The 25952-nt window shown below is 42.7% G+C and overlaps 1 protein-coding gene across 2 annotated transcripts in view; it reads right to left on the bottom strand.

The window, feature by feature from the left end:
• MRC2 (mannose receptor C-type 2) overlaps positions 1-25952 on the bottom strand; it is a 761492-nt gene that overhangs the window by 12766 nt on the left and 722774 nt on the right. Inside the window, exons 29-30 of one of the 2 annotated variants that reach the window (XM_069237989.1) lie at positions 23039-23065; positions 14871-21712 (exon numbers count right to left, since the gene is read on the bottom strand). In XM_069237989.1, coding sequence (XP_069094090.1) covers positions 21492-21712; positions 23039-23065 — 248 coding nt within the window. In that variant the 3' untranslated portion in view covers positions 14871-21491. Of the gene's footprint in view, positions 1-14870; positions 21713-23038; positions 23066-25952 lie in introns of those variants that run through there. The other variant, XM_069237988.1, reaches the window with a different exon arrangement.

The raw sequence follows: 25952 nt of genomic DNA, 5'->3' as shown, positions 1-25952 counted from the left end.
GGTTTCTGTACTTACCAACAAGTAGTCCATTGCCATACCGTCCATCCTGGAAGTGTTGGTTGATGGTGCTGTGACGGAAGATGAATGAGTCATGTACACTCCCAGGATATTTAGCCACGATGTTGCTGATCAATCCCTGGTGATCGAATATGGCCTGCACGTTGATTGAATGTGTGTGCTTCCTGTTGCGGTAGAGGTGTTCTGTTGCAGCAGGTGGCACAAGGCGTACGTGTGTGCAGTCGATTGCACCAAGGACGTGTGGGAAGCCACTGATGGCGTAGAACCCCTGTTTAGTTTCCTGCTGCTTCTGCAGTGTGTTAGGGAAGCAGATGTGGAGGGGTGTCAGGCGAATGATGGCATCCAGTACTTTTGGCAGAAATGCGGAGAATGATGGTTGTGATATTCCGCCAACCAGGGCACCAGTTGTTTGAAAGGAGCCACTTGCCAGCAGGTGAAGTACGGCAAGCAGCTTTGTTTCTGTTGGGATAGTGCGGGGTGTCACCAAAGTGGGGGCCAACTGCTGTTCAATGTTTTGCAGCAGCTGCTGAATGGCCTGCCAGTTCAACCGGTACCTCTGTATGATGTCGTGTTCCCTGAGGCCATGCAGGGTTGTTCTTGGGCGGAATATCCTCTCCTGCCTTCTGCGCTGCCTTTGGGGTCCCTGCTGTTGTTGTTGTAGCTGCTGTTGTTGCTGCAGGGCTCTGCGTCTACGTGCACGCTGGATAAAGATCACCTCCATGTCTCCCTGTTGCTGCTCTGCTGCTCTGCTGTTTGTTCTGTGTGTTCTGATTAAATACAGGTGTGTTTGCCCCATTTTAACGCCTGCCCTGACCCAGGCGTTAAATTTTGACGCACATCGGGCTTTGCGTCTTTTTTTTGCTCCGCCTCCCGGCCGAGAGTCATTTTTGCCCGGAAGCATAAATACGACGCACAGCTGTGTGCGTCGTTTTTGGGACGGGAACGCCTACCCTGCATATCATTAACGCAGGGCGGGTTGCCGCATCCAGAAAATGACGCACACAGCGGATTTTTGTCGTCCGCGGGCTCGGACGTCAGGGTTTAAATATGGGGCAACGTTTGCGCTGATTGTGTGTCAAATTTTTTGACGCACAATCGCGCAAACGGAGTATAAATATGCCCCGAAGTTTCCTTTGAAGACACATGCACTGTTACGTTTTTACCACTTATATTTCAAACCCAGCAAGCCGATGTCATGGATACATAAAAACAAGTGATATGATTTGAGATTTGTGATCATGCTATATTTTTATTGGCACTCTTAAACAGCCTCCTGGGTGAAAGTAGCATACTTAGTGCTGTGTAAAACCTATAAAAGCAATGAATCCAATCCATGGTATCACACACATAAAAAGACACCCAAGCCTGGAAATCAGTGAAAGTATTTTTAAACAAATAGGAAATTACGTTTATTAGCATATGTAAAATATGAGATTTTCACTAACACTAGGCGAGTGGAATGTGCCTTTTCTATTTGTTTTGTTTAAAAAGGATAATGATTTAGTGTGCTGAGAGTAAGCAATGGCTATGAATCACAGCTATATATGTATGGGAACAGTAGCCTTTAGCCATGATGAACAATTTACCTACCTTCCGTAACGCCTTTCCTAGCAGAGTCTCTCCCTAACCACAGATTTCTCACCTTTTGAATACCTCCAGGCGTCAGACTTGATCCAGAAACTTCTGCACAGCAATATTCTCCAGTGTCGACAGGTGGCATTGTGCGACGCCAAGGTTACTCGTGCCACTATGTCTTGTGCAAACATCATGTCAGGTCCCGTATATATCCGTCACCTGCTCATGCTGGAACTAGTACCTTTCTTTCCGTGCCAACTTGCGTAGATCTGGAGCTCCAACTGTCATTCAATAGTTTTTGCTACATTTCTACTAGGAATTGTTTTTTGTGCAGAATGTCACCCAAACCATTCCATGACTGAAATGGTCCACTGGATGACGACTAGCTGTCTAAAGCTGAAAACTGACCAGACTGAAATTGTGATCTTCGAGAAGAGCACATCACAATGGGACCCCAGCTCGTGGCCAACAGAGCAAGGAACAACAACTATGCCCAATACCCATGCCAAGAAACTTGGGATAATTATCAACAACAAACTGTACATGGCTGCCTAGGTCAATGCCATCACTGCCTCATGCTTCCATACCCTGAAGATGCTGAGGAACATTTTCAATTGGCTTCCAATCAGCACCCGGAAAACTGCCACACTCGCCCTGGTTACAAGCAGGCTGGACTATGGGAATACCCTCTATGCCGAGATCAACAAAATAAATCACCAGAAGACTACAGACTGTTCAGAACTCGGCAGCCAGGATCACTCAACCTCCCACACCCCACTCACATCACAGCACATCTTAAAGAGCTCCACTGGCTCCCCATTCACAAACAAGCCCAATTCAAACAAGTCCCCTTTCAGCCAGGGATTTTGTGTCAGTAGCACCGCCACGAAATCCCTGGTGGAAAGGCTAGCGGTGACAGGAATTTGCATTCCTGTCGCTGGTAGATGACCCTCCCCATCTACCCAGGATCCCCCTGACCCCCTTTTCCCGTACAACATTCCCACCCCCACCTCCTCGAACCCCCAATTAACCCCACCCACCCTCCTGCTCCCAGTAGTGACCCCCCTGCATACACGTACTCACTCCCCACCCCCCGGATCCCCGTACTTACCCCCCACATACATGCACGCATCCACAGACATGCACACCTTGACACGCACACACAACACCCCCAAACACAAACGCATACACGCACACACACGCAACCCTCCAAATCCATACACACATACACCCACAACACCTCCACTCACACACTCACTATATGCACCCCATTGACGCACATACACACTCAATCTCCCCACCCCCTCCCTTCCTCAACATACATACACGCCCAACCCCTACCCCTGTCTACATGCATGCACACATGCATCCCGACATAGCATTCACATTCACCCACAGACGGATCGCCATCACCACATTTACACATACGCATGCACGCACAAACACTTCCCCTCTGTACCCCCATTTATGACACGCATACACACATCCATTCACAAACGCCACCCCCTCCCCTTATGGAGGACACTCATCAGGACAGCGCCAGGCCATATTACAGGTCGAAATACGGCTGGCGGAGTCCTTTTGGTGGGGCGGGGCCAGTGGTGAAACCCCCTCTGCACCTTTGACTGCCAGCACGATTACTGGAGGATTTCTGCTCAAATTGTGGCGGAAATCCTTCAGTACTCGTAATATGGTGTTTGGAAGACCGCTTGTGGTCCGTCGAGCACCTTGTAAACCCTTTACGCCAAATCATGCATAATATATTCAGGGATGTGGAATTCCTATCGCCCGATGCCCGGGACATCTTGTTTGGGGTCAAGGGCAACAAGTTTTTATGTTTACTTTGTCCTTGGGACAAGTAGGCCCAACCCTCTGCAGCACAAACCCTTTGGCTGCCTGTTTACAGAGAGTGGAACTCTCTGCAGTTGAGGTAATGTGTTTCCAAAACATAATGCTGTTCGAACTTGTATTTATGGTTCATTATTTGAAAGTCTTCATTATTAGGGTGAGTGCTGTAAATAAATGTTTTATGGTCACACTTCACTACTGACGTTGGTTCCAGTACAAAAAAAAAAACGTGTATACACATATTTGAAAAGTTTAGGCTATGAGGCTAAGTATAATGCTCCCAGAATGCTCTCTGATTAGATGCAAATGAAGTGTCATTTAGTAAAATGTGTTGATGCATGCTAGTATTTCCCAAAAATATTTCTAATGGAAAATCAGTGTAACCATTTTCAACACGATTATGGAAAGCATGAAAATAAAACAAACACTGACAAAGCCAACTGATCTGACTTATTTTTATAAGTCTTTTAGTTTCATCAATGCGTGTCTTGTTTTGACATGGCTTTTGTAACACTTTATTGTTGTGGGAGCTACCAGGCCCTCAACATTGTAACAAACACTGGCAAAAAAAAAAACCAAAGTTTTTGAACTCTAAAAGCACACGTTGCCACCAGTGGCATAACAAAGGCCCCGCAGCCGCCCTCCAGGGGGCCCCTTCAGCACAGCACCTGCCCTGAGTGAGTCTGGAGAGGGGGCTCCTCCATGTTCTTTGCAAAGGGGCACACTCCAGTTTCGTTACGTCACTGATTGCCACTGTAGTTTCCGATACTGAACAAAACTACTTTGTGTGCCAATATGCTCCTTGTGGAAGACTTCCGCTGTTTGCGACGTGCAAAAAGCACATTGAGATGCACAAACCCAGTTTTGCGATTCGGTAACCTGGTTACCGAATCGCAAAACAGGTTTGCGACTCGCAATTAGGAAGGGGTGTTCCCTTCCTAATTGCGACTCGCAGTGCAATGTAGGATTGTTTTGTGACCGCGAACGTGGGCGCAAACCAATCGCAGTTTGCACCCATTTCAAATGGGTGCTAACACTTTCTCAAAAGGGAAGGGGTCCCAATGGGACCCCTTCCCCATTGTGAATGTCACTGTAAACATTTTTTAAGAGCAGGCAGTGGTCCTGTGGACCACTGCCTGCTCTGAAAAAATGAAACGAAAACGTTTCATTTTTCGTTTTTGTAATGCATCTCGTTTTCCTTTAAGGAAAACGGGCTACATTACCAAAAAAAAAAAACTGCTTTATTGAAAAGCAGTCACAGACATGGTGGTCTGCTGTCTCCAGCAGGCCACCATCCCTGTGAGGGCCGCCATTCGCAAGGAGGGTCGCAAATTGCGACCCACCTCATGATTATTCATGAGGTGGGCATTTGCGAAGCCCTTGCGAATCACAGATGGTGTCAGGGACACCATCCTACATTCGGATTTGTGAAATTGCGAGTCGCTCTGACTCGCAATTTGCGGGTCGCAAATCTGAACCTACCTACATGTGGCCCCAAATTCTTAAAGTCACAAAAGTGCACCCATGGTATATGTCGTACCCCTATAAAATATTTGTGAACTGTATTTTAGCATGGGTAAATACGATGTGTAGATTTGCTCATGTGAAAATCTATTGAGCATTTGCAAGTTCATTTTCCCTCCAGCCACTTTCTTCCCAACCCTGGAAGAAGTTCTAATTCTGCCATTGTCAGGAGTAAATGTCCAACCTTTCTTATTATGGGAAAATATTAGAGAGAAGCTAGTGAAAATCTTTAAAACATGCAGGTTAGTAGGTTTGCAGACTCAAAGGCATTCCAGCCCTGGAACTATTGCTTACTGCGTCCTCCAGCCCCAGTATGCAGATCTGCAGAAAGGTGGCAAAATAAGGAAATTGCTACAGTAGGGATTGAAACTGCAAGTATTCAAGTCCTACTATGTTAGTAGCTCTGGCATAATCAGAGAGGCTATTATCAGAGCTCTTACATAATGAGATTGCTGCCATAATTTGTCGCCACACTACATGGCACCAAAGGGACAAGTAGATCTTTTTACAGGACAAGTAGATTTGAGAAGCAACCTGTCCCCTGGACAAGTAGATATTTTAATAAATTCCACACCCCTGATTATATGCAAAGGGGGTGTTCCCTCGTTAGAGGGTCGCTACAAATGGCGCAGTGGAATCTACAAGATTCCATTGTGCCATTTCTAGCATCATTTTTAACGCCTGCTTGAAGCAGGTGTTAAAATAAGGCTCCTATTGATTTCAATGGGCCTCTTTACACTATACTGGATTAGCATCATTTTTATTGACGCCACTTCAGTATAGCATTACAATAGCGTCAAAAGATTACGCTATTGCCCCTAACATGCACCATGGTATGCCATATTGTAAATACAGCGCTACCATGGCGGCGCTAGGGGACGCAAGTGATGTGCCACTTTCTTGTAAATATGGCCCTAAGTGTCTTTCGGCCAGAGGGATATCAATTCCTGACTGACTTTCAGGGATACATAGGGCAGAGTGGGGATCTAGTTTTTTTTATCTTGAAGACATATGATCTGCTGCCACGGGTAGTTAGCAGTAGGGTTGCAAAAGATATAGGCCCATATATTAATACTTTCTTAGCGCTGCATTTGCGTCGTTTTTTGACGTAAAATCGGCTCAAACTTACAAAATACAATTGTATTTTGTACGTTTGCGCCGCTTTTGCGTCAAAAAGCGGCGCAAAGAAAGTATAAACACCGGCCATAGTATACTAAAGGACATGCTCCTTTATTAACAAATAAGTTAGGTGCGTCAATAAAAACAATATATTTGCAACAGTATTAAGAAACTTTAGGAAGGTAAATTATTTATACAACTAAATGTAACATGCCAAGATTGTTGTACTGTAAGCACATGGAGAAAATAGTTCAAGGAAAAGGTGAACTTCAGACAGAACAAGAGCCAAGTATAAGTCAACTGATGTTACATGCACTCTCGCAGAATCCTGTGTAGAAATTACATTATTTGTACCCTAATAGCTGATGTAGGTTTTTACATATATATATATATATATATATATATATATATATATATATATATATATATTTCGGACCAGAGTTGGGCAGTTAGTAATAGAGACTATGGTGCAAATGTAAAGTTTGGCAGACAGGGTACTGTGTCACAAATGAAATACCCTGCCTGACAAATCAACAGCCTGTTCTCCTTATTTAGAGTTCAGAGAAATGCCAACTTTCCATCAATGGAGCACAATTTGCCTCCATCGTCGGAAAGCTTCCTCTGAAATCCCAGCAAAGTAGGGGTTATCGGATGAAGGGCATTACACTGCCTGCCCTATCGGTGGACTTCCAGAGTGTGGGGGATTTTTGTTTTTCAGTAACAGACTATCACCTTGTAAAAGTTTGGTGGATGGCTGTAAAAACCGTTGACGGGCACTCATCAAACTATTTTTTATTTTGACAGGAGCCACCATAATGGCAGTTCTTATCAAGGACGATAGATCATTGCTGGGCCAGCGGTGATCTCTTAATTTGGTGGATGGTACAAAATGTCCTTCTGCAACTTGATGGAGGGAGTATCTTCCACCAAACTTTTAAACCGACCCATCACACGTTTTGTACCTTGACAGGAACTGTCATGACGGTGGTTCCTATCAAGGAACATAGATCATTACTTGGCCAGTGATGATCTCTAAATTTGGCGATGGTACAAAATGTCCTTTTACACTCTCATGGAGGGAGTGCCTTTGCACCAAAATTTTTATGTTCATTTAGGCCCGTATTTTTACTTTTTTAGCACCGCATTTGCGCCGCTTTTTGACGCAAAAGCGACGCAAACTTACAAAATCCAATTGTATTTTGTAAGTTTGCGCCGCTTTTGCGTTAAAAAGCGGCGCAAATGCGGCGTTAAAAAGCAGCGCAAATGCGGCGCTAAAAAAGTATAAATACGGGCCTCAGTGTGCACAGCTGTAACTCAAAAGAATATCCTCAATCAGGACCAGCACTATAACAGACAAAACTGAGTTTTACAGACTTGCCAATTGTTTAAATAAATAAACCTGGCTGATGAAGGGTGATACCCTGAAAATGGTCCCAAAATGCTTTTTTCCGGTCCAGGGAGGACCTGGCCTGGCCATTTGAGCTAGACTGTTCCCAGGGGGCACAGGGTCAAGACTGATTTACATATGGCTGTGTTCAAACTGCGGTGGCATGGTGAGCAAAAGAATTATGGATTAAACCCATATATGTGACTGGGGGTGAGTGTTTGAAAACTTTCAACACTACGTCCATCATCCTTTTGCATTTCTAAAGTTGCCATAAGTGGGAAATATGCCCAGACGTGGGTCCCTTGCTCACTGTGCCACTGGATTCAAGCTAGCCTGGCTGATGAAGGGTTATACCCTGAATCTGGTCCCAGGATGCTTGTTTCCAGTCCAGGGAGAACCTGGCTTGGCAGTTCGGGCTGACTGGGGATAAGTGTTTGAAAAGCTTCAAGACTCTGTCCATCATCCTTTTGTGTTGCTAAATAAACAACAAACTATATAAAAAATATCAGCCTGTAGTAAGTGAATGGTCCAGCATTTCAATTATGTAACTTTTGTACGAATAGCCCAGCTGCCATTTTGTTTGTGCATCCAAACTTTTAAATGAGCTCTATGTGGGTGCTGGAAAAGCACCATTTTAAGAGGCCACAGAATTTGTTCAGTGGGCCATATGAGAATCAGTCTCCTAGTGTATTCCTTGGCTCTGACTTTGCTACACCTGAGGATTCCATTGCCCAAAGGAAGTAAATTGGTTATCCAGTTACAGCACAATAAAATTTGTGACCCTTGTTCATCAGTGATGAACAGCAATACAGACTATGACCTAAGTATACTTATTTCAACATAAATAACAGTAAGCATACTAGATTTCAGATCTCCAAGACTTCACATGCCACTGAATGTCACTTAATAAAGTCCAGTTAAGATGTCGTAGACAAAGATTAGCCTACAAGCATTTCTGTATTGCAAACAAACTCTGACAGCTCTGGTGTGGTCTGAATTATTCTGGATTATTCCAGCACTGGCTGTGTCATAGCACTTCTTTTGTCTTTACCCATGTCGCTCTAGAGGCACACTGCTGTACAACAATGCTGAATGGTATAGACATAGCCAATTGCTCTTGAAGAGGCGAGACTTATTGGCTTTGCCAATTCTTGTTTATCATTATCTTGGGTTTGCAATGCCATGAGTCGATACAAATTCACTCACTAGGACCGCATCAACAAGCCAGGAGGAAGAATGGCCATCATCCGCAAAGAGGCTATACAGTGCTCCACGACCAAGGAACACCTCAGCTTCAAGCTCCACATGGACGACAAGATAACCATCAGAGGCACCCTCGCACACTGACCTCGGCGACCTCAATTTCCACACCGAGGACCCCAACTATTACAACACTGCCCACCTCTTTGACAGTATGAGTAGTCTCGAAATGACCCAGATCATCCATGACCCCACACACACACACACACACACACCACAGGACACATGTTGTACCCTTTTCCCCTGTTCTAAGTATTGTGAGCTTTTAACCACGCCCACTGCACAACCATCACTTTCACTCGTTCGTGGGTATGCCTATCAAAAAACTATTGTTATTTTTGTTAAATGCTTTACATTTGTCCTTCCTTGGGGCGGTTTTGTTACCACCTTCCGGACTGCCCCGGTTACATGGATAATTGCACGATTGCCGATAAATTAGACTGCAAGCAAACTTCTTTTTCTTTTTGTGTCTCTCCTTTGTGTTTATGCTCATGGTGACCATGGCGCTTTGAACCAGCTCGCTTATGTCAACTGTTTTCCTATTCATTTTCAATTTAAGTGGCAAGAAAAGTCCAGTTAGGAATTTACAACGCTAATAGCTCTAACTCGAGCAAACGCGAGACCCATTGCATTGCAAATGCTTGTGTTTATTGTGTTTGTCATTGCACGACATGATATAAGCACGTATTTAGGGCACCACTGTTTACTTCAGTAACTTTGGCACAACAATGATTGCGGTGAGGCACGGAGAATCAGTAGGACAGATACGGTGTAGTTTTCTCTCTCAGGTGGCACTCCTTCGGTATACAGTGGAACATATTCATCAGTGTTACCTTTACACATTACGAATCTCACCGGACTGACTCGGCCACCGTTACAGGACTGCGCGTGCAGGTATGCGGGTCACCAATTATAATTCCTGGGGGTGGCACAGCTCCAATTATTTAGTGAGTAAGCTTGCATGCAAGTACGCACACTGATGTTTGATATTCTGTTACCAACATAGATACTTTTTTGAATATTTCATTATCTGGTTCATTATTCCTGCCTTTGGACGGAACACGTTTTTTGCATCATATCTAGGACCAGCATGCCCACAATCGGTAAGGTAGTTAGTCTCATGGCACACCGAATGCATGTTGGGAAATGGAGTCACCAATAACTGACTACAAACACTCAAGGTTTTTTTTTATTCTTCGTTCACTATCGTTTGCAATCACCCAAGATGAACGGCTACGTTGGAGGTGGTTTCGGCTGGTAGTGGAGGTTGTTTTGGGTGCCCCAGCCATCTAATTAAATAATGTTTGTTTTACATTATCATGCAGTATATACTATGCGCTTCACCACTATTAGGTGTGGAAAATCTTAGGGCTTTGAAAGAGAATACTTTAAATACGAGATGCCTACATTCCATTTTGTTTTTGGCTTTCATCTTTGCATGTGTATTCATAGTTGGCTACACAATAATGCCAGTTTTGGACATCTAAGGTGAGCACCGTCTCTTGTGTACCTGTGCCACGTTCAAAATGCTGCCCTCTTACTAGTCGATTACTTAATTGTTACATCGTGACCGTTGAATAAGTACCGTTTTATCTGTTTTAGCTACCCCTGATCAAGGCTGTAATCACCTGAAATGCATTGGGTCTCAACTACAGAAGTGTTAACACTGGTCTACATCGTCATATACTGAAAATACATTTAATGTGAAGTAACATTCATATGATATTCCCATCAATGATGAGAATTTGTTTATCATGCTATGAATAAATAATGTATGATATGTGCATTTTTGTTTAACTTGTTGAATCTCGAAATATTGTACATTTGTTTAGCCTACGGGCCTTTCAGCAGTGCATTTTGATTCTAGTCAACCTTTTGGTTCTCTAATTTGACTCAAATTACTATAACCGCCACATGGCTGTTTTTTTTCTCATGCGCGACAAAATTGGTGTCCCCTAGCGTGATTTTTGGGCACTAAGAGCACACCCAGCGTGATTTTCCCAATGCTGGCGGTTGTAACTGTTAGCATTGGGAAAGCTGCTGCTTGAGAAGAAAATTTACTCGACTGCCAGCAAAATCAACTCAAGCGATAGTGCCTTCTGGTGCGCTGTGTGGTGCCATACGTGCTGATTTCTCATTTCTCTGATTTTGTGGAGTAAAACTCTGCAAGTTCCACCCAGGCCTAGTCACGAGATGTACAGTTACTCATCTCTTAGCTGGCAACATGCATGGGAACTAATTTAATTTTAGATTGTGTTTTTTCACACAGCAGAAGAAAGTATTATGGAGTGGTGAGCATAGACAGTATGGTACATGTGTATTGTAAAAGGAGGTAAGTAGAAAAGAGAAGAGATCTGTGATCAAAGCCACACACTTCCAGGGAGGAGGGTGGGCACATGTGAATCTACAACACTAAACACTAAAAACAGATACTTACAACATAAGTAGAATTTTCTGTTTGTAGTCTGTGTTGCTGTAGATACACATGCTCTGCATTAATTATAAAGCAGTACCCCACTACAAGAAGCGGCTAGCGTGTAGATTATGCAGATGCTGAAATAAAGTCCTTAGGACGGTCTGGCCAACCTGTTGTCTAGCAAGGATGGCCATAGAGCAGTGTTTGGTGAATGTGTGTGGGTTTGACTAGATGTGGTTTTACATATATATCCTAGAGAAATGTTCCCCCAGAAGGTCATAGTTGCAGCCTTTTTCTGGGTAGAATGTGCCCTCTCTGTTAACAGGGAGGGCTATGTAGTAGCAGGTTTGAATACATTTAATTATCCATCTAGTGTACCTGCTTTGGATACATATTGACCCTTGTGAGTCCTTGTGAAGGCAATAATTTCTTGGTCTGACTTTTGGAAAGGCTTAGTCCAGTCTATGTAATACATGAGAGCGAGTTTAACATCTGCAAGTGTGCAAGGCTCTCTCTGCTGGAGAATCTGGTTGGGGAAAGAAGACTGGAAATTCAATTGTTTGGTTAAGGCGGAAAGGGCATACCTCCTTCGACAGGAACTTAGGGTTGGTCCTCAGTGCTACCCTGTCCTTAAGCACTTGAATCAAGGCTTCCTGTAATGTGAGTGTTTGGAGTTTGCTGATGCGTTTGAGAGAGGTAACTGCAACAGGAAAAGCCACTTTACAGGAGAAGTACTGGAGAGATTTAAAAGGGTGCCTCATGAGTCTGGTGAGTACTATGTTGAGATTCCACACAGGTGTGAGGATACCTCTGGATGGGATGACTCTTGAGACCCTCCATGAGGGCCTAAACCACTGGTATGTACAAGAGGGAGGTGTGTTATTGATCTTGCATGTAAGCTGCTATGGCACCAAAGTGAAGGCGTATACAAGTATAAGCTAAGCTTTACTTCTGGAGGTGGAATACATTTCAAATGATATCCTTGACAGCAAGTTTTAGGGGTTCAAGGTGTTTGTGTCATGGAGTAGTGGACAAATCTTTTTAACTTGACCACATAACATCTATTTGGCTTATGGGACTTGCACGAGGTCCATTAATTCTTGTGGGAGACGTAGGTAACCGAACTCTAGGACCGCAGGTGCCTGATCGCTAGATTGAGTTGCTTTGGGCCTCAGGCCTCATCTATCCTTTGTTCCTGATGAGACGGTCCGGCATATTGTGGAGGCTGATAGACATTTCAAGGAGTGCTAAATTCCAGGGGTGTCTGGCATAGGTGGGGGCTACGAGGATGAGTCTCAGACATTTGCCACATCTTCTTCACCACAAATGGAAGGAATGGGAGAGTTGGAAAAGCATAAGCAAACATCTCTGATTAGTTCATCCATAGTGCGTTACTTAGGGACTGTTGGTATGGGTTTCAGGGGTGGCAAAGAGATCTATTTGTGGAGTGCTCCTGCAAAGGAAGTAGATGGGGAGATCTTATGAATAGAAATCACACTCATAGATTGGTTAATGCATTCTGTTAAGCAAGTCTTCAAGGTCGATGTCCACCTCTGGAAGGTCCTCTGCCATCAGGTGAATGCAGTGGACAATTCCAAATGGTCTGAACAAGCAAGGAGGGGGCTAGGGAATAAGTGCCACGTTGGTATTGTAGGTAGTTCATGGCAGTCATGTTGTCCGTCCTGACTAGTACCACTTTGCCTTGAATGAGTGGAAAGGGAAAGACTTTGAGGCTGAAGTGGATTTCTAGCAACTCGAGGTAGTTGATGTGGGGTCCACATTCCCTGTGCCATAGTGAGATTGAGATGTGCTCCCCAGCCAGCCTGAGAGGCATTCATGGTAATGTTAACTTGCAGGATAGGGTTTAGAAAAGATCAGCCTTAAAACAGGTTGTTGCTGTTCCACCACTACATAGACTGATGTACACTGACCTTTTCCAACACCAGATCCTCCAACAGACTCGCCTCTTGTGACAAGCTTGTAGAGGGGCACTGCTGTAATTGGTGCATGTGTAGGAGAATGTGGGGCCCTATGGCAATACATAAGGCCATTATGCCAAGGATGTGCATACCAGTGCCAATAGTGAAGTTTTGTCTGAAAAAGAGGCACCAGGGGTTGAAAGACTGAGAAACTATGGTAGCTGGGATGGGCCTTTCCTGTGACTGAGTTTAGTGTTGATGTGAAGGGCTGTATCTGCAGGGATAAGAATGGGATATGGAGGTGTTGATGGTGCGCCTGAGGCTGTGGAGGATGGAAATGGTAGTCTAGTAGTATTATAACCACTGGGGCTTGCTTGTGCTCTGATCAGTCAGTCGTCCATGTAGGGGAAGATCTAGATGTTTCCCCTACTTCAGTGTGCAGTGACCACTGCCAGGCTTTTAATTAAGACCCTCGTGGCTATGGTCACACCAAAAAGCATCACTTTGAACCAATAATGACAGCCACTTACCATGAAACAGGTAGCATCGGTACCTGGGATGGGTGCAAATGTGGAAGTCACCGTCCTTGAGGTCTAAACCCATAATAAAGTTGCTTTGCCACAGCAGAGGTATGACATCCTGTAAGTTTACCATGTAGAAGTGTTCGGACAAAATATAATGGTTGAGGGGCCTGAGGGAACCACCTTTCTTGGGGTGAGCAAGGAGAGAGAGTAAACCCCCTTGATGACAGGGGGACTGGTTCTATAGCCCCTTTTTGAAGTAGTGCTTGTGCGCAGTGTGGGTCCACCAGGGAATCTGGGATGACCTGTCCTCCAATGTATGTAGGGTCATTGGAGAAGAGCTTAATTTTTTTACCTATCCTCAGTGTTATCAACCTAGCCTTCATTGGTTCCTTAAATGTGTCTGTAGCCAACTTCCTCTTGAGCATTAGCAGAACCTGAACTGTCTGTTCCCATTTGTCATCCTTATGTGGATGAGCATGTCTACCTAGTGGAAAGCAGAAGCCCTTTGGATGAACTCATGGTAGGTGGTTGAGTCCTCTGTGGGTGATGACCTAGCTGGATAGTGATCCAAGTCTGGCTCCCAGGGGGATCGACATCATAGTCGTCCCACAGGTTATCAGTCTGCCTTTACGTTTTAGGATGTGCCCACCATTTCTCATGCTGATATCGAAGAGTCTTCTTAGAACGGAAGGCCAGGAAAACCTTGCATGCATTGTTGTTGTGGTTGGGAGACAGATGAAGTGTACACACCAGGTGGTAGTCAGGGACACTGAGGACGGTTTTGAAGGGTGTCAGTTCCATCATTTTGTGTATGTTTTCTGTAATACTGCACTATTTATGTAAAATGGACCCTTCAGATTTATATTAACATGGCTAGCCTGGTAGCTGGACCGTTTCAGTTGCCTCACAGCAACACTTCATTTGTGGAAGCTAAGTAATTTTTCTGGATATAAAACCATAAATGGCTTTAACAAAATCTGGCAGTCTTCCCAAGACGTTTAACAGCGAATGTATACCACGTGGTATTCCCATCATTTCACTGTCATTCCAAGTTTTGCAGCTGAAATGGGGAAACCATGCTGGAATCAGCATTTCCACTTTTTTGTCAGAAATTTACTGGGACATTTTCGCTACTTTTTGAAGCCAAAACACACAGGTGATGCACTCCTCCCCCGCAGTGTTCCCTTGGGACATTTAATCCCTGCTATTGGTAAATCAGGATTACCCAGCAGTTAGTTCACAAGGCCACAGCGAAACTTGCAATAAATTTACCCAACATGTTGGTTGTACTCAATCTTTATTTAATTCAGTAAACATTTCTCGAAAGCATGAAAGAATGGATCAGCATCAAAGCTCTCACCGACACATTTCACTTTTGAGGCAACATGGCGAAAAGCATTACAAAGCAATGTTCACATCTTTATGGCAGAAATAACAAAGATTGTCAATGAACAGTGAGGAGTCTTGTGAATGGAATGTCTTGAGGATGGGCGGCATTGGTCATTCTTTTCTGGGCTATAATAGTACAAAAGTCCCTATGGGATGGAGTAGCTGTATTTAGTGGTGTAGATAATCTGGAATGGAGTACAGCACTGATGATACCAACTGATACCACTCTCATGAAGATGAGTTCACCTCTAGTACAATTATTCTTGCATAAGAATTATAATTGTTTTAGAGATGAATTAGTGTTTCGTCTCAAATATCTTGTTTACTATTTTTTTTAACGTGTAAACAGCGTTGATAATTCCAATAAAACCAAATGAAACGTATTTAAAAACACAACCTCATTCAATTGATTTAGATGCTAAGATATAAAGTAATCAATTTACGAGCAATGCATCATTCACACTGACACACAGCACTACTTATAGTATGGGAGGAGACGGCAGTTTTGCCAGAACTATGTTTATCAATCATTTAGAATGACACTTTTACATTGGCAGAATTTGAGAGCTGCATATCAGCATATCGATGCACTTCATACGCTGCCATGGTCAGAGTCCATATATAAGACGTGTATTTTCCAGATGTGAATGCATTTCACTCTTTACTTTTGGAACTTGAGAGACTATTTTGATGTCACTATATCTACATTTTGGTTTGAAGGCCAGTAGAAATATGCCTGAATAATATAATATGGATACTTTCACTGTAAACCATACTTTCTTCCCATTAAAAATAAAAATACATATTTTGGTTACCTTAAAGAACTCTTCAGAAATGATAGCAAGAAAAGCAAAGGTTCACTCTATTGCATGATATTGCTAATGCGACTCTTCTGAAAAATCAGGTGAGAGATGCAAGTGGAAGACAGGTGCAAGTTCTGTATAACTTTATTTCCGTCTTGCAGGAAATATATATAGCATGTAGCATTAGCACATTCAAATGAAACACAAGTGCGGGAGAGAGCCAGCAGGAGTGGACAGAGTTTACTAGCTTACTTTAGTTTTAGTTCAATGCATGCACTCTAGTGGAGGCAGAAGGAGATGCCCAAACAGCCAATAGCATTAGAAGAGAGATTAATACTCCACTGGGCTGAGCCAAGGTATGACTGACAAAATCGCAAGCCAGTGACTGAAAGAGGGTGGTCTAAGAATGCCAATCATTGAAAGGAGTGGACCAAAAGTTCACTTGATCTATGTTGCAAGCAATAGATCAGTTTGACTGCTAAGGCTTCCAAACCTAGACCTAATACAAATGGCAGGTCCTTGTCGTATCTGGAGCCCTGAGTGTGATTATGGCACAAATCATTACACAGTAACACAAACAGACCACCATCACTGCAAATTTTCTTTTGAGCAGATGAAATTGAAAGAAGCACAAGTGATGTCAAAACACATCAAAGTGCAGAGAAATACTTAGTGAAAGAAATCTTGGAAACGCCTCCAGGTTTATGGATTTGAAATGAATAGAGAAACATACCACATACATGCATTTCACAGGACATATGCAGTATAGGGGTTGGTTGATGGCACAAGACGCATGTCATGCACACACATGAATTATCCTTTTTCTATCTACATTCGACCATCACCTTTTGTGCCTTCAATGATTATCAGATGATTGGAACAATAGTCAATATTTAATCCCTTGGGCAATAAGGAGCAGCTTTTGAAACATCATCAGTACTGGCTGCTAGGAATGAGTGATTCCATTAAAGTGTATGTAGGCAGATAATGGGGGCAAAAGCCTCGTCATCTGAAAGATGGGCCCGCTCATCAGTATCAGTTACTAGGATAACAGACATGGCACATTTATCCAGTCCAGTGCTATTTTCAGAGCAGCATAAATGCTACACTCTGTCACCATGAGAGCGAATTCCTATAATGATGCTGTTGGAGGACAAATACAGATATATGCAAAGTAATGGGACAATATATGCGTACCTTTAATGGCATTTATATTACGCGTTTACTGAGAAAACATAGCTGTTAAAAATAAAACTTTTTATTTACTACACTAAAGAAACACATCACATAAAAGTAGACTTGGAATATTCCTAGTTGGACTTCCTGCTCTATGTGGATCCATCAAGATCGTGTGTTAACCGAATCCCTCTTACCCACTGGGAAAGCTGTTGAGATTGTAACAGGAGCCTAACATGAAACTTTTAAGTTAACAAAGTATCCTTCATTGTAGGAAAGCTACTATGGGTAATCTGCCAATCAGAAAGTGCAGAGCCTTCTAATAAAGACTTTCAAGTCTGCCTTGCCCACTGTCCCCAAATAGAGTTATGTTCCATTGGTGTATGTTAGCCTGCAGAAGCACCCACTATAATTCCAGAGACTGGGCAAAGGGCTTTTACATTGGCAAAGAGGTCGTATCCAATCACATTCATCTGTGTATTCTTTGCAGCCCAAACATACTTATTTATTGCACAAATCAAAGACACCCTAACACTGAAACTTGAGAAGGCACCGTCAGCTGCCTTCATTTTCACACGTTCATTCACACAATACTGATGCAAATAAAAACTCACTTCACCCCTCCCCCAAGATCTGTGTGAGCAAATATAGTTATAAAGTATACTAAACATGCATTTTAAAGGGCAGCAGAAGCAAGTAGTGACTTTTCTTAATCTCGATTTCACTATTGTTGTTTATCTTTTTCCAAGGCAAACGAGGAATACAGCCCTGAAATGATTTTTTTTTTAAAGTATAATATAGTCTTGTTTCTTCTATCTATCGCAAACTAATTCCCACAAGAAATACCTGTTGGGCAACATCAGTGCGACCCAATACTGTAGCAAAAAAACAAGCCGTTTCCATAAGAGGAAGTCCCTTGGTGTATCTGGTGGCCACGTGGCAATAGAAATACTAAAGCACAGTGAGCCCCGCCTGTACAAAGCATGGCAGCCATCTTGGAGTGTTTGGCAAATACTGCCGTAAGAGCTGCACTGTGAAACCACAATAAAACCTTGACTTGTGTATACAAAATGTTCATTTTAATGGTTGGTGTGATGGGCGTATCCAGCCTGCTGGATTAACCCAGATATAATCAAATATCATCCTAAAATGGCACGCTGCTAATATACTCAAGCGAAGAAGCACAGAATTATATTATGGCTGAAACGTTTGAGTTGGTATTTGCTCAAACAACTAGTCTCAGGCTGTGCTAAAATGGCCCCTGGAATCTGATGACCCAGGCTCCAAGTTCAGTGAGCTGGAGATGCAGCGCTGAAGGCTTCCTCCTGATATGCATACGCTGACAGAGGGTTACAAAGCTTCAGGAGATGAAATGGGACCAGAGAGAAGGACTAGAGCTGAAGAAATGTTAAAAAAGGAGTGAAAACAATCGCTTTCTGTTTTTATGGGCAGAGCTGAAAGCATGCACTAAAATCACCCAGCGAATGCCTAGTGAAGAAGAATTATGGAGCGAATGATCTTCCCGTACCATAAAGCCTGCACTTCTTAACTGCGAAAGGGAACTACGGACCCGATTCACAAAGGCAAACTTAAACGTTTGGTATAAATTTAGACCAAACGTCTAAGTTTACCTTTGTAAATAGGGCCCAATATTCATAATATGTACAACCCAGGAGCAAACGACCCAGAAAGCAAACCCACAAAACATCTTACATATATAAAACCCTAGTTTCTAATTTTCATTAAAACGCAAAGTTAAAGAATGTTCTGTGTTAACATACTGGACTAGTGTGGCACTTTTGAAATAATTAAGAGAGAATAGTTTTCAATCCCGAAGAACGATGTTTTCTCGTAGCTTACTGGTAAAGCTCTAGTGGCAGTGATGGAGACAGTATAATATTTGAATGTGGTCCTTATATTTTCACATGGATTGATGGCCCGCTCCTAAACAGGAAGACATGTTGGTCCCGCACTTCTACAGGCATGGTTCTCTCAATGAAAGGCAAGAAAGATTAGGCAGGACAAAATAACAACAAAAGTGATTGGAAACCTACAGCAGTTTACAACTACCGTCTCCTGGTGGCAGTTCCGAGGTATTACAGAGTTTGAGGGGTCAAAGTGAGAAAAAGCCTCACATTTGATAAATACAAGTTCGCATATTGTGGCTTTTGTCCAACGTAATCCTAAACTGCCCTAACGCAAGCACCACTGAAGGCGAAAAGTCCGAAATTCGATTTTTTGTTCATTTTTTATCTGGCTGGTGCCAAGATGAGGGGAATCTTTTCTCCGGGACTTCTGATAGGAACTGTGATTTTTATAGAGATTTGAGAGTGACATAGGAATTTTTCTTATTTCCCAGCTGTGTAACCAGAAGCAGCTGAAGCAATATTTTGGAGAGAGAATTATGGATTAAAAATATTGTTTTAAGAAACTTTATCAAGTCAAAAAGTAAACATATTAGTAGAGAGCTGTCTAAGCATGATACAGGTCATAAAAGTACATGGTTGCCACCACAATGGCGCACCATCTTACTCAAATAGCTTGTTTTGCCCAAATAATGCCTCTGTGTAAGGCCAGTTTTACTACCAAATTATATCACAGCCTCAATAAAACAATTGGAAAAAATCACTATAACATTTAGTACTAAAGAGACCTTCCTCAGTCTCATCTCACACTATACTAGCAGAGTACAGCCTCAGTCTGTGTGCATTTGAAAAGCAACCCTGACAGCGCACAATTTTATGAGCATTGCATAATAGCTCTTACATTTTAAAGAAGCACGTAAAAGTGCACACATCAGAATCACAGTCTGAGAGTGCACACCTTTCAGAATCAGGCCTTATTTGTGCACACAATTCAGTATCAGACTGTAGCCTGAATGTGGACACACTTCGGTAGCAATGTGAATAAACGGAAATTGAGCAGCCCTTGATTCCCAGGTACATAGTACCCTTTTTTATGTTCTTCCTTAATACTGCTCTGTAGATAAAATCATCTGGTTCTATAACATACTTTATTTCTCCAAGGTAGGTAATTCCAATATTAGAAGAGATTTTGTAGCCGACACCCTGTGCAGTGCATTTTGCCCAGGGGTTTCGCAAAGCTGTATGGTTTACCACGATAAGAGTTCCATGAATAGTCCAAAGTGGTACAGTTCTCAATGAAACCAATTGTGTTGATCCATAGACCACAACATTGACGTGCACAACAGGGCTGCTCAGTCTACAACATTTTTTCCCTGAGGACGCTACTACTATGAATGAATGATGTGACGTAAACCAGATAGTTTCCGCTACATAGGGCTCATTACGTATTTATTAATAAGACAGCCCGTACAGAACCTAATATGTACCTGGGATTCAAGGCCAAACTCAACCAAAACAGAAATACACACCAACCGACTTTACTGCATAGAAGATTTGGCATACAGAAATATAACCATCACTGCACACCTGCCAGAGATGGCTCCAGAAACAGGCCATGAAATTGTGCAAACTTAAAAATCATATGCGTGCACACATTTTTTAATCTGACCCAAAGACTTCAGAAGCAAACACTGATCTTGCACACATTTGGACATAACAGCGTAAAAGCTCACACACATTTCAGAAGCCATAAAGTACCCACTTTTGAGCATGCACTCATTTTGAAGCCGACTCTGAGGCTGCACACAATTCAGAAGCTGAGGTTGATCATGCACACATCCGCAGTAAACCCTGAAAGTGAACACATTTAAGAAGAATAGCCTGAGACTGCATAGCCTGATAGTGCAAACATCTCTAAAGCATGATCTTAGAAAGTAGCCCTGCCGAGGTATACTCACAGCATTGGAGATACTTGCAAGGCTGAGGTGCTCTGTGCTCAGCAAATGTTCGGACCGCTGCTAAGAGTCAGCAAAGAGTACCAGCCTCAATGCATTGCCCTGGACACAAATCCATGGACATGGGAAAGGTATTTATCAGCTCAGCTCATGATGGGTAACCTACAGAACCGATTTTTTTAGTGAGATTAATCTTGCAGTTCTTCTGACTATCAAATGAAAGATAAATCCTTTACACCACGAGAATACTCAATAAATCAAAGATCATTTCTCTCATTTGGTAGTAATATCCTCATGTGATTCACATAAGGCAATTCTTCAAAACTTCATATACCTTGAGGGATTCATTTTTTGTTCCAGTACCATGTATCCAATTTATAGGACATGAAACCTTTGGTCCAGTACAAAGCATCTAACTGATGGGAGATGAATTTGATTTTTAGAAAGGCCATCTTTCTTTAAGAAGACCAATCCTTTTTCCACAGATAGTCCTTTCAGCTGGTTAAGATATAGGTTCCATTTCCAGGGTCTCTAGTTTGTCTGGAGCGTTGAAACCTTCCTAACTAGCAAAGAATGTACTTCTCCTGGATGGTCCAGGGCACATGCAGGTAATCATCATTGTGAGGCTTCTCTTGTTGCTTGTAGCTGCCCGCATGCCCCAGATGTTAATTGTCTTGTCCCAAGGACCAGTCCTTCTGTTGAAAGCCATTTTTCTAGTCCTGCTGCTCGTTCATTTCCATGTCCGATACCAGGATGTTCTTCTCTACAGCTTCGCCTGGATCGGATGTGGTCCTGCTGTATCGGGCACTCTCAAAGGCCCCCCGTTCTAGGCTCTTCCGCCGCCTGTAAAGGTAGACGGCAATGGCGATCACTGCACACAGTGCTACCGTGGATAAGACCACCACAGCTATGGCTGTCGTGTTGTCTGGGAGGCCTAGGAAAAAGTAGAAAATGTCAGAGTTCAGAAGAGAGTAAAACATTCTAGCAATTCATGTTCACAGAGCATGTCCAGCTCTCAATTCTTTTTTTATGGCCTAGGGAGTGTAACATATTGAATAGTAGCTTGATATTGCATCCTATGCTACACTGGAAGGCGGGACTTCCTTCTTAGACCAGCCATGGCTTCCTGTTATAATATAACAGAGCAGACATGCAGGGTCTCAGCCCCCTGTCGACACATTGAAACTGATGTTAAAAGCCTGATTCTATGTATCATCATCTGCCATGCAAAAAATTGCCTCCCACCTTACAACAGAGCGACTTCAGCAAGGAAGCTTTTAATTGTTCCAGGACCCTAAGAAAGGGACCAGAGACGTCAATGTGGGACTTTAAGCTTCGTGAAATCATTTCAGAAGTTCCATGTTTACAATTAACGTCAGATGTTAAGAGTCCAGTGCCAGAAAGGTAGGAAATACAAAGTTCTTCAAATGCATTGCATTGTTAACCCGATGGACCATGTGCCACACTCCGAATGTGTGCAATGCTCTAAGAGTGAGATCGGTGGCTATGGATTGCAGTGCCAGAACGCACACAGCTCAAGACTTCTGTTCCGACATGCAGTACCCAAAAGCATGACCAACCTCACCTGTTATTCTTGGATTTACTGGGTGCCATTCAGAGTTCAAATTACAGACTCTATCCAGTTATTTTTACAGGGGGACAAGAGAGCTGTGTTCTGCAACGTGTTAACGCTTTTTTTTTTAACTGTTGTTAATGTTTTTCACTTCAAATGACACCGTAATGAAATACTATGCAAATAAACACTGCGTGGCTACTACCATAGTACATGAGGATCATGATAAATACAGAAACAAAAATCCTACAAGGCTCTGATAAACCCAATAAACCAACTTTAATTCACCCCACAGCTGCTATATAGAACCCGGAACCCTGCTCGAAATCTACCAATGCAACTTGGTCCTTTCCTGGCTTGCAGTTGACCCTATACAGGGAACCCCACAGTACTGCTATTTCACATTTATTTTGTAAACCAAACAGAATCTCTTACTGTTTCAGAGTCAGAAACCCTGAGAGCTCTGCCAACACCTACTCCCTGACTAGGAGCGCCTCCTCCTGACTCAGCTCAGAGTTTGTAGACAAGTCGCTGGCAAGTGCATCCACTTTTGTTTAGGTCTGCCGGCATGTGAAAAAGCTTCGACTGTCATTTATGGCAGCAAGTACTTTTAGAATCTGTATGTGTAAGAATATTTTTTCACACCAATATAGTGATGAATAGCTATTTATTTTAATATATACTTACTCGATTTTGAAAAACTGCTTTCTTGTGCTAAAAAAACAAAAAAAAAACAGAAAAAGAAGTTAGAAACAGATAGATTACTGGACACTTATGTTGCATAAAGATACAGAAAATATGTTCAGAACTTTGCAATCTTCTAGGAATTGCCCGACATCTGAACCATGTAAGCGGCAAGCTCTCTGTTTCCTGCAGTGCGGAGCCTGCCGTAACCTGTGAAGCCATTCTCAGTATAATACAGGCCATATGTCCGGCACTGCACAAGACTATCTGAGCCCTGTCAATCGCTGCAGAGGTTAAATCAAGGATCCTTCTAAAGGCACAGAAATACTGCTGAAACCAATAGGGCACAACATAGATGTGGTGGGGCATTTATATCGGATAGGATATTGCCTTGCGCCGGCGCACCACATTTTTCCCAGGTAAAAAGTGATGCACCGGCGGCGCAAGGGGCATGTAAATAAGCCCCTCAGTGTATAAACCTACTACTTAGTAGCTGCTAGGGACAAACACTTGTTACAAAGCATACAAAAAATATCTTGCGAGTTTCTACTGGACGTTTTGTCCATCTAGAGACCTCTCCTCCAGTTAACTATATACCAGTGATCTCCACCAAGCCAGGAGTACTACAGATATATTTCAAGCAAATGCATGAGGTCAGTTTAATTTTTACATCTTTATCCACTACTTTAAGAGGCCAGATTTGACGCATTCTTTTGCTTCATTAATCAATTTCAAATTCATAGTTTCCGTTCAGAATAGCAAGTAGTAGAACCAACAAAGATATGGTGAAGCAGAGGTGTGATTAGGGAGACAGTGATCATAAAGCAGTTCCTGATCACTCTGCATCCAACCTTTGTATCTTGCCTGGTTTCTGACTCAAGACAGAACTTGTCTTCTAAACCTCTTTCTAAAGAGTACAGATTAAAATCCCAGCTAGAAAAATAATTAAACCACTATTTTTAATAGTTACTATAAATCAAATTTAATGACAGTCAAATTTCTAATAAATATTGAGGAAAAGGAACTTTTAGAAAGCTACCATTTACCAGCCTGAAAGTACTGGAGGTTAAACTGCATTGGCTTTCTAGCAATTCCCAGATAGTAATTAGCCTTAAATAGGTGTGAAATGTCCCCCAGAAACAAACAGAAGGTTGACTTTAATGGACAGAGATGACTCCTCTGAATGTGCAGGGTAGGGGCTGTGGGCATAATTTGTTTGATACTACAGAGTCAAATCCTGACTTTCAGAACCAGCATGACAGGTCTGCTGAGGTCACATATAACATTTGGGGCTCACTTGAAAGAAGAGAGAACAGGATGGCAAGACAATTCATATGGATCCACTGTCTGGTTGCTGAAGGACTCTATTGTTATCCTACCAGTTTTCCTACTTTGGGTTTACATATAACTCTTGAACACCCTTGTAAGGAGAGACCAAAGGATGCCAAGACAATTATTGTGCATGCTGTGTCAGGTTTCTCAAGGGCTCTGCTATTGTCCTACCAGACACCTGCCTATGGGTTTCTTGTGGGTACAATACTTTAGTGCTAGATGTGGGAGGATACTAGGTTGCCTCAGTACACTTCCCCCCACCCCCCAGCCCTCAGAGTTAAAGTTTAGTGTGGGCAACAACTTTTCCAATTTAGACAATTCCCAAAGTAGGTAGAGTTGTCCAGGGGAACCTTTTCTACATTTCCTACACCCTGTGGTAGGCGTGGACAAAACATATAAATTACCATGGGTGACAGTAACATTAATGTTTTACACAACTTAGAAGCAATAGAAGAGTAGAAGAGCAGTATCAAGTACTGTCCAAAAGCTATTATTTCAATTTTAAGACAACATGCAAAATAACATGTATACTTTTCGATAAGCGTCATAAGTGCTCTGCCTGTCATGATAGGTCAGCCAGACATCTTGAGTCCTGCAATATTAACTTCAGTATGGCCTTTTGAAGTAATGTCTGTTTTCATTCTGAAACGGCAATTATGTTTACATGTGCAAAATGTGCAATACTAGGAAGTAAAGTGATTTTTAAAACCTGGGATTTAAAGGAACTGTGATCAGGGGATCAAATGCATGCTTCATCCTTCTTCATCTACCATGATTTCACTATGACTGGTTTTGCAGTGGAGCCTGATTTGATGCACTAGCACGAATGGCAGTGTAATTGCTGCACAGCTGCAACTGTCACCTCTTACAAACATTATGTGACCAATTAAATTCTGTCCCAATCCTGTTACGATACTTCCTTGTCCCTCTGTACCATCACGCACCGCAGTCAGCAGCAGGTCATGGCATACACAGCAAGACAGGAAACAAACAAAAGCAAGAAGCAGAGCTTCAAGGGTGCAATGTGATATGTCACTCACAATAAGACTTATCTTTTCCCCTGCCAGCACCAAAGCCTAGCTTTATACTTGGCTTTGCTGAGCTAGACCCATATGTGGCATAATCAATCAACTTGGGAGAGGCCACTCTCATTTGGATTGGGTAGTGTTAATGGGTAAAGGATGATGAGGGCTATTGCAATAACAGCTGTTGACATGCTCGGTCACCCATTATGTGGCCCATGGACTACAACGATATGTATGACCAGAGTGTTGTAAAAGTTATTTTTGCTGTATAAACTTTGGACCATGATCTGGGCCTGTAGGGTACTGCTGGTGTATAAAGCCTCAGTCTGTACAATCAGAGTGACTAGCATAGTCCTACTGTCTAACAACTGCTAGTAGGAGATCTGTGGTTATGCCATCTAAGTTCTGACTGAGGCCTTAAAAAATAGTCATGCTGTGTGTTGGGACAAGAATGTCCCCTTCATAGAAAATGGGTGTGAACTCTTGCCCGATTGCTCGACTGCACTAGATACTGGTGTCTTGACTTTTATTTTGACCATGCTAATAAAGAGCAGGTAAAT

The sequence above is a fragment of the Pleurodeles waltl genome, chromosome 6 (assembly GCF_031143425.1).
Source record: "Pleurodeles waltl isolate 20211129_DDA chromosome 6, aPleWal1.hap1.20221129, whole genome shotgun sequence".
Taxonomy (NCBI): Eukaryota; Metazoa; Chordata; class Amphibia; order Caudata; family Salamandridae; genus Pleurodeles; species Pleurodeles waltl.
The sequence above is the reverse complement of the archived record's forward strand: the minus strand, read 5'-3'. Positions and strand labels throughout refer to the sequence as shown.